This window comes from Oryzias melastigma, linkage group LG3 (assembly GCF_002922805.2).
Source record: "Oryzias melastigma strain HK-1 linkage group LG3, ASM292280v2, whole genome shotgun sequence".
Classification (NCBI taxonomy): domain Eukaryota; kingdom Metazoa; phylum Chordata; class Actinopteri; order Beloniformes; family Adrianichthyidae; genus Oryzias; species Oryzias melastigma.
In genome coordinates, this window is record NC_050514.1 from 12,991,769 (window position 1) to 13,001,260 (window position 9,492).

At 38.9% G+C, this 9,492-nt stretch overlaps 1 protein-coding gene across 2 annotated transcripts in view; it reads right to left on the minus strand.

Moving 5' to 3' along the window:
- Positions 1-459: 459 nt before the first annotated feature.
- tdrd3 (tudor domain containing 3) overlaps positions 460-9,492 on the minus strand; it is a 14,194-nt gene continuing 5,161 nt past the window's right edge. Inside the window, exons 3-13 of one of the 2 annotated variants that reach the window (XM_024295985.2) lie at positions 9,108-9,173; positions 8,466-8,626; positions 7,235-7,376; positions 7,029-7,100; positions 5,848-5,997; positions 4,505-4,657; positions 3,846-4,023; positions 3,597-3,722; positions 1,804-2,729; positions 1,348-1,473; positions 460-1,179 (exon numbers count right to left, since the gene is read on the minus strand). In XM_024295985.2, the coding sequence (XP_024151753.1) occupies positions 1,165-1,179; positions 1,348-1,473; positions 1,804-2,729; positions 3,597-3,722; positions 3,846-4,023; positions 4,505-4,657; positions 5,848-5,997; positions 7,029-7,100; positions 7,235-7,376; positions 8,466-8,626; positions 9,108-9,173 (2,115 nt within the window). In that variant the 3' untranslated portion in view covers positions 460-1,164. The remainder of the gene's footprint in view (positions 1,180-1,347; positions 1,474-1,803; positions 2,730-3,596; positions 3,723-3,845; positions 4,024-4,504; positions 4,658-5,847; positions 5,998-7,028; positions 7,101-7,234; positions 7,377-8,465; positions 8,627-9,107; positions 9,174-9,492) is intronic. The other variant, XM_024295984.2, reaches the window with a different exon arrangement.

The window sequence follows — 9,492 nt, forward strand, 5'->3', positions numbered from 1 at the left end:
CTTTTTTACCGTTTTTGGACTAATCTGGAGTTTAGCTCATATATTTAGCATTATGCTAGCCGCTTTGGCAAAATTAGACATTTTTCAAGTTCTCAAGACACATTTGGGTTTAGCTAATATTTTAGCATTAGCCTATGCTAGGTGTTTTGGTTAAATTAGACATTGTTCTAGTTTTTTTTCTAATTTGGCTTTCAGGTAATATTTCAGCAAGCTTTCAGCTTCAGAATTTTTAGCTATCCGTTTCAGCATTTTCACTTACCAGCTCTGGCATCTTCAGCAGCCAGGTTCAGCTTATAGCATTCACACTTGCAGGTAACGCTTCATATCTAGTTGATCTATTTCTAATATCTGTCCGTTTTTGATACCACTGTAGAATGATTTTTTTTACCCCACTCTCGTTTCTGTATCATGTAAGTTAGATTAAAAAAAAGGGGGGAAAAAAGCAGATACTCTACTTAGTAGATTTAAGTAATTTATTTTGATGCATCCATTTAACAAATCTTCACAACAAATAGATGATCTTCACAAAATAATACAGGAGCTCATGTCAGTTCTTTTATTACTGCATCGTGTGCAAGCCCTTTGAGACATTCTGTCCTGAATATGTGGACAATAAAAATAAAGGAAGCACTCTGGATTGTTGCAGGAGGTGTTGGGATGAATGACAAACAAAATGATTGGAAAAAAGTCCTAACGTTTTAACTTCATGTTTATGGCATCATGGGATCCTCTTAACTTTAGTTAAACCCAGGAAATTGGTTTTATATTAAATTGCAATAAAAGGAAAAAGAAACCTAAATTTAGTTATGTAAAACACAGTTGTGATGATGCCAACGCAGGAAACAATTTAAATGTAAGCTGACAGAAACGCCAGTCACTGAGAAACTAATCCTTAACATTTCTGTCACACAACTCGCATGTTCTCCAAGAGAGCCGGAGAAATGCATCAATTATTAAAACATCACCAATAACATCTCTGTGACACAGTGTTTGTTTACAAGAGAAAATGAAAGGCCAATTTTCATTTGTTCACCGGCGCAGGTAAAAACACAAACACTTCAATCACGCGCCCTGGGGGGCTGGTAGTACTGCTGCGTGGGCCTCGTTCGTCTCGGCTGTCCGTCTCCCCCACGGCGAAACTCCAGTGAACTGTCGTAGAAGCCGTCATCTTCCTCCTGCCAGTAAACATTTGACGCAAAATATGGCGTGTTACTGCAACTCATTAGACGTGCCACGCACAGTTGATGAGCCCCTCACCAAAATCCCCCCTTATTGGTTTCTCTATACTACTCGCTAGCATGTTTGCAACTTCATTAGCAGACTAATGAAAACGTCGTTTCTCCTTACCAACATGTCAGCAGACACAGGTTTGATGTTCTCCAGGAGGACCTCCTCACAGTTTCCATAGTCACTGAACACAACCACAGCTGTGGAGCCAGATGGATGCACAGCGTCTATTCTGGCGTGGTAGAACTTCAAGAAAACACATACACACTGTTGGATCAATGTAATTCCAATGCACAAGATCACATTTTGATGTCATGAATCTTGAAGAAACATCTGATTGTAAGTCAAATCTCCACAACAACAATGCATTTTGATTGATTATGATGAATTATTACACGTAACTTCTACATAATATTTAAAATTGAAAACTTTATAAATAAATGTAAACTAAAAACAATCTGAAAAAAAAATTTTGCCTATAAAAATGAGAAATTAAACTCATGCCGACTCGTGCTTGATGCTCTATTGTCCGTTTTCAACCACAGCTATGTTCAGAGACGTGGAACAGAAACCTACTTTGCTGTCCTCCCAGTACAGCGCCAGACACTGGTCTCCAGGTTTCCATCCATGTTCCGTGATTTGATTCCTGTCTGGTCCTCGAGGGCCTTGGCCTTTGCCTTGCCCCGGTCTTCTCTTCGGTCCCAAGTTTTGGGGCATATTTTTTCTGGGTATTTGCTCCCTGTTTGGAGGACAGGGCATGTTTCCAGGCTTAATTGGCCCTGTTCTTTTATGTTCCAAATCTCCGTTTTGAAAATGAGAAGGAACCCCTGTCAACGTGCAAAGAGTTTGTGGAAATCCTACTTCCTGAGTCCCCCAGCTAGCTCCTTTAGAGTTAAAGTTGGGCTGGCCAATATTTCTTTGTCTATCAAAGTGGTCCGAGTTTTGCCGGTCGACCTTTGGCTTCCTCCTGCTGTTGTTGGCTTCTTTATTGTTTCCCCTTCCATCTGCATCCATTCCTGCAGAATTACTTGGTTTAGGCATGGGTCCATCGTTTTTCAGCCCTCTCTTCTGAGAAAATCCAGATATATTCGAGCCGCCTTCTCGACTTCTGGACTGTTGGTGGTAAGATCCATTAAACTCCAACTTCTGCTGAGGTTCTTCTGAGGGCTTTAGCGAAGTGGCTGAGCTAACGAGCTGATCATCTCTCGTCTGTCGCCTGTCATTAACCGTTTGATCTGGGGTTCCTCGTGGCCACCTCTCCTGGCTCCTCCACTGCTGAGACTGAGCTGACGTTGGACAGGCCATTAGGTTGGGGATGTGCTCCTGGCCTGGTTTGGGGAAATCTGTGTCTTTGTTAAATCTTGGAGGTCGGTCGTTCCTTTGCGGTTTGTGTTCATAGTGTGAGGAGAACCTGGGCTGAGAATGCTCTTTGGTATGGTAGTTTGAATTTGAGAAATTTGCTTTGCTCTCGTGGTTCCTCTGCTGTGTCTGACTCTTCGTATCTGGACAAAAAAAAAAAGAAATATGTGAGAAACTGTCAAAAAAAGAGAGTTAGATTGTCAATAGTTTATATTTTTTATGGATAAAGTATTGTGTTGATGCTCTTCAGCAGTGATGATGTTCATTTGCCTTTAGAATTGAATCTTACTGAGCAACAAAATCAAACAGTATTTAAGGACAAGTAACCTAAACTGTCTTGAAATGTTGGAAAATGTTTATTTTTTTCAACAAAACTAAACCTTGAACAAGTCACAGACTCTTCATCGATGTCTGAATCCTGTCTCAACACAAAACAAGTTATTCTGCATTTATTTAGGAGGTAGATATGTTGTTTTTCTGACATTCATGTGAGTTTTCTGAGTCAGACAGACATTTTTCCGATCATTCCAACACCACATGAATGCAGCGTTTCTCAAGTTTAGTTTTTTTTTTTCAGAATTTGCTCTGGAGGACCGCAACCCATTGGGACAATTGGCACTAAAATAAAAACGAAAGTCCCATTAGTTGTCACACATTTGGGTGTGTGAAATTTTAACCCCCCAATACAACTCCTTTATTCTGAGTGTCAACCAGGGAGGCGCTGGGTACCATTTTTAGAGTCTTTGGTATGACTTGGCTTGAATTTGAACACATGACCTTCCAGTCTCAGGGCAGACACTCTACCACAAGTTACTGTTTTAAAATAAATATATTGATTTAAAATCCAAATTAAAGCATGCTTTTTCTCCACTCTATGTTATTTTATTATCAATTTTAAGAGCCAGCCGTGGTGCATGAGTTGGCACCATTGCAGATCAGAGGTGGTGTTTGCTTTGATTTATTGTCAGTGTTGCTACACTAAGTCTAGAGGCACAAAACTGTTCACCCACCATCCACAGAGAAAGCGCCCATTTTGGATTCCAGAAAGTCAAACAGAGTGCTCGGTCCAGAAGGTCTTCCTCCAACTCCTTCATCCTCGTCTTCATTTCTGGACCTGCCTCTTCCCTTCCCTCTGCCTGAAGTCAAAACAAGATTAAGCATGCGGCTTAAACAAAGAACACCACCTTACAACTTGAGAAATGTTAATTATAATCTGAATTGTTGCAAAAACAGCTGCATATGTTCGTGTTTTTACAAACCTCTGGGTTGAAACTTGTTTGATTCAAGCACCACAGAACTGGGTCGGCCACCAGAACTTCCAGTCAGTAGACTGTTTAGTGCCACTTCAAGGTTGTTGTTATTATCCATCAGAGCTTGTCGAGCTGCCTCTCTGTTGAAGCCCATTTCCATGATGTCTCTCAGAGCTCGTTCATCCACCTGCCCAATGACCAGGTACAGGACAGTCAAAACATCAAGAACGGAAGAAAGATGTATTGTTTTGGAGGAATAAAGTAGATCCATGGCAAGCAAAAAAAAATGGTGAAAATCTCATCGTTAATACAGTATATAAGACTGTAGCTATACATCTAAACCTTTGAAGAATAATACCCAATTTATGTGTTCACCAAAAAGCAGGACAATAACAACTTGATATGCAAAGCTACAAAGAAAGACAAATGGACTGCAGTTTAGTTTAAAAATCTGACCAGGTTTCAAGTTCATTTACATTCTTTAAGATCTGACAATGCGACCTCTGAATGATTGATTAATCGAGTTTTTGTTTAACAAACTCAAAGAAACAAAGAGGAACAAGTTCCAACCTCCTTTAAAAGTGAAAGGATCAATTATTATTGTCAGGAAAAACTCATTTATTTAACTTTGTTTACAAGTTTAAAAAAGTAAAGGTTGATCATCTCACCAACTCTCTGTAGTTTCCCTCTGGCCTGCTTTCTGCTTTTTCAAACTTCTCTTCACGTCTCCTTTGCTGGTTGGCATCTCTGCTTCGGGAGGAGGAAGCGGCGTTGGATAAATTACTGCCCGCATTTCCGCCACCGCCAAAGCTGCGGGGGCCCTAACGAGGAAAGAGGAAGACATAACAGTTGTGATCATAGGAAGCCTAGAAAAGTCAGTCCATCAATCGAGAAAGAGAACATTGTTGCTGACATTGTAATTATACGTTTTTCTTCTAACGAATGTCAAATTTTTCAAAAACAAGGAAGGTTAATGTGATTGTCAACAAACTGCACGTATTTCAACCAGTAACCCAATTGAGTATCTTACCATTTGGAAAAATATAGTTCAATTTAAAGAACATAGTTGTCTAAATGCATTAAATATGGACAGAGAAAGGAAATTGTACAATAAACGTGTTTTTTATTTTTAGTAAAAATAATAAGTATTGTTGTTAAAGGAGTAAAAAAAAGGGGGGTTGTATTTTTTTAAGAGAATATTCATTTTTAGATCCTTTTTGAGGAAAAAAGAGAAGCTATCCACATCCATCAGTATTAGCATTTCTACTCCTTAAAAAAAACCCATCTGCCCTCATTCTAGATTATTTTTAAGGGTCAGAAGGCACCCAAGAGGTGTTAGTGCATTCACTTAAAATGGAAATCAGTGGAGCACCATCACAGATTAAGGCTGCATGACATCTGGAAGAGACAACTTGTAATATTACAGCTGAACATTGGAGTCATGGCATATTTATCAAATCTAAACAAACTTTTTTTGCATAGTCTCACTCTGATCATCTTTTGATCTATTTTAAAAGTGTTCCCAGTGGACTTTTAATTATTATTATTACCTTATTTGGCAAAAAAAAAAAAATGTGTAGTTTTCTGGGACATAAAGTAGTTTAAGCAGAGTGGCAGGAATTCATTAGAATTTTGCCTCTGAGTTTTGGCCCGCCCAGCTTATTTTCTGTCACAAATTTTTCGTCTGTTCCTGATTCACAAGGATATAAAGAAAAACTCAGAAAAGCAAATTTAAACTTAATTTTCTTTATTTATGTCCTCCATTCTCAGAAAAATGCCACAAGAGCACGTTAAAAACACTATTTTAACTGGAGCTGGTCTTTAAGATTATTCTATTTTTAAATTAATGCCAACAAAGCTTCTTGAACTCTCTTGATATTTCTGTTGTGCATTTTAGTTCTGAAATTATATGTTTTATAATTAATGTTAAACTTAAACAAGGTGAAAGCTTTTATTGTTGACACAAATGAAACACTCAGGATGTAAAAGTGACCAGTGAACATCTACAAACCTCTTTTGTCTTGGCCACCTCGGCGATCGCTGCTGTTCGCTGCTTTTCAAACTCGTCGTTCTCGTCGGGACTCTTGACCACATTCTGAGTCTGGAGGGTTTTCCGCTGGTCCAGTTCGCTGCTGTCTACTTCATCTTTCCTTCCACACTTCTGGTCCAAAGACAGAAACAGATCTCTATTATTTTGTTGATCAAACAGAAACGACGACAAAAAATAGAATAGTGTCAAACCCAATTTAGACACTTGGTGACATGCAATAATACCGTTTATCAGTGATACAGAACAGAGAACAAATGAATACAATTATATATTTAACTTGGGAATTAAATGGAAATGCCAAATTTTCACTGAATTTAAAAGTGACTATATTTCTTAAGAAAGTTTAGATACTTTAGATTTAGATTGATGTGCAACACAATTGTTTTAATGTCATCTGCTTGTGCAACAACAAACTGAATAAAAGTCTGTTCTAGTAAAGCACAGAGCAGTTTGACTCAAACGTTTCTTCTGTTTTGGACAATTCATACCCTGGAATTGGATTAAAAATGGTTCGTAAAGATATTTCATGCAGACATTAGGCAAATTAGGAATGCAAAACTAAATACAAAAAAATTTAAAAAAAAACCGTCAATTACACTCACAACTCATAACCTCACAAATTAACCTATTAAAACATAAAAAAAATGTTTTAAATAACAGCATATTTTCCAGATTTTTTTCTATTTCACACTGTGCACAGAAAGCAATTAATTGTTGATTTAAAGTGTATAGACACTATAAAAGAAATGGTATGCACACTGTTCTTACTGGCACACTTTAATTATCTCCATCATGTCCTAAAGATGCAATATTTTCTTTGCTTTATCAATTACAGACTCTTTGGGATAAAACACTAATGCAGCATTTGCACCAGAGGTTATAGGTAAGGCCCAAAGCTGAACTGAAGATCTGTCCAACTGTTTAAAAGATTCATGAAGACAATGCTTCAAAAGATCAAAGGAAACACTGCAGGGAAAAGAAGCTCAAAGCCAGACCTGTCTGACTTGTTGAATACATTCATCATTACCAGCTTTCCTTAAAACCGCGGCTGAAATCCCATTTCTTTAACATCCATGTTTAAAGCTGGCCTTATCTAGACACAATTTGAAGTTGGTTTAAAAGCGTTCGCGACTCTTCCTCACCTGACCGAATGGCACAAAGGGAGGTGGCCCCCCTTCTGCTCCGATGTTGCTCCGGCTGTGTTTCGCCAAACTCTGCGGGGCGAGGAACAAAGACAACTCAATGCTCAAACCCACGTAACCCCAGATGAAACACAAAACGAGGCTAAATCATGGCGATGATTGCTAAAATTAGATACTGTCTTTTAAGCCTGAATATCAAAGCTCACCCTTTGGAGCTCCCATTTCTCCACCATGTGCTCAACTTCTCCTCCAAGGACAGAGATGTTTGAATCTTCAAGAAGCAAACATCCATTTTTAACCTGGACTGTACCAAGAAGCTTCACCTTTGTTCCAGGGGGTGTATTAAGACTGAAAACAGCAACAACAAAACGCTTAAATCATGTGATACCAAAACAACACAAACTCTATTTAAAGGATGATTTTCACACATTAAAACTGAAAAAAAAACCTTACTCATAGCACTTTCTAAATGACATGAGGCATGAAGCTCTGTCAGCAGATGGGTGGCACGGCTAGAAGAGACCATTAATAATCCCAGCTGCTCCCCCATCCTCATGGTAAATTAAAAGCGCCTCTATCTCATCAGGCCTGATAAGGCCTCTGCCTGTCTCATTAGGAAACCACAGAGACTTAGAGGGATTTCCAGATACTGATGCAGGAAGCCAAAGGAACAATTACAGATTTGCCCTTAACCTTTGGGATAGAAAGTGTTCTCTTGATGGAGGCAAATGCAGAAAGGAGACACTGGTTGTTGTTGTTTTTTTTTCTTTTTTTCCAACTACAAACGCTCAGGCTAACAAACATGCTATTCAACTTAATAGTTGCAACCTAATACTTGACTTTCTTCAAGTCCTGTAATCCATCTCATCCCCTTTCCACCCGCTTACAGCCTCGCTCACACCAAAACGGACACTTTGAGCAATAAACACAAACCGCTGTTGTTGGCCGCCGGTGTGTGTGTGTCTGTGTGTGCGCGCCCCTCATAAAGAGGGGATTTGTTCTGTTTTCTCCTCTCATCCCAGCAGGAAGTCAACACCCACATTCTGGCCACTCCACCTGTACAGGCTGGAGAGAGTCACCATGGCAGCCATCACCAAGGCCACCACTGCTTGGATGGAGATGTAATTAAGGCTGGGAGCTGCTAGATCAGCTGCCACTACGTGGAAATTGCAGATAAAGGGAAAACAATCCAGGCGTGTGGCGAGGTGAGAGCGCTAACAGGGTGGCAGAGCAGAGTGTGCTCACGATTAGCACGCTAGCTTTGAATATAAAAAAAGTGGTTTAATGCCCCTGAATCTGCATACCTAACAACCTGCCGTTTATTTAGCAATTACCTATTTGCAGAACAAGTATGATTCTTAACCCTTTTAACCAGTGACGACTCCCCTGACAGCTGCGTTTAACTGTACCCCTCGTTTGCTCAAAAACGCTGCATACCTAATCTTGGACAGATGTTTAAACTCCAATCCGACACAGGTGGTGTGCCCGTCTGTCATCTGTAGGCGCAGCATACGTGGTGCACCCTGGGACTCCTCGTTGTCTTTGGGGGCTGAGATGTTTCTTACCTTTTGTACCTGGAGAACACATGGGCCCTCCAGCTAGCCATGTGCAAAAGACAAAGAACTATCGATTATAAAGCAGACACGTCAGCAACACTAGCAAAGTTACAAGGAAGTAAAGCACAGCAGAAAATGAATAATATTGTTTTTTTTTGTTACCTTTAAAAATAAAATTATGTTTTAATTCTTCTAAATTGGTTATCCTTATGTTTGCCTGTTAATAAACTGTTTTGTTATCTATCAGTGTATAATTGATTGGCTGTGCCTTAAGCCTAGCTTTTTATTTACAAAATGTTTCTGCCTACTCTTTTTCCACAAAGAAACAAAAATCGAATAAATGTGCAAAGCCTCTCCAAAACTATTCATAATATGTTTCTTTCAAGCGGATCACCTTCACTTTTATTAGAAGGGTCACCATTTTTTCATGATCATTTGGCAGAGTGTCATCACCATCTAGTGGCGATTCTGAGAACTACAACCTAACATAGTTTTCATTTTCTGAAAGATCTTTTTTTCCTACCTTCTCAGTCTTTCCACTGTTGATATCAGATGGTAAAAACTTGCTTCCGATAGGCCTCAGATCCGTCTGCAAGAGAACAGCGTGACAAAATTGTTACAATTGTTACATTTCAGTTAGCTGATAACAGTTCTTGAAAATTTACACAAAATTAGGGGAAGAAATTCCGCGTAGGTTTCAATAATCAAAACAAATAATTCCCATTCAAGTTTCTCACAGTTTTTCACTTGATTTATTCAAGAGAAAATGTTGCATTTTTAGGATATTTTCAAGACAGTAAAAAGAGAAAAAGTAAAATTATTTTTTCCCAAATAATATTAATTACATGCCAAAAAAGAGCTTTATATTACCAGGTAAACACCAAGTCAGATAATTTTTTGATCTATTG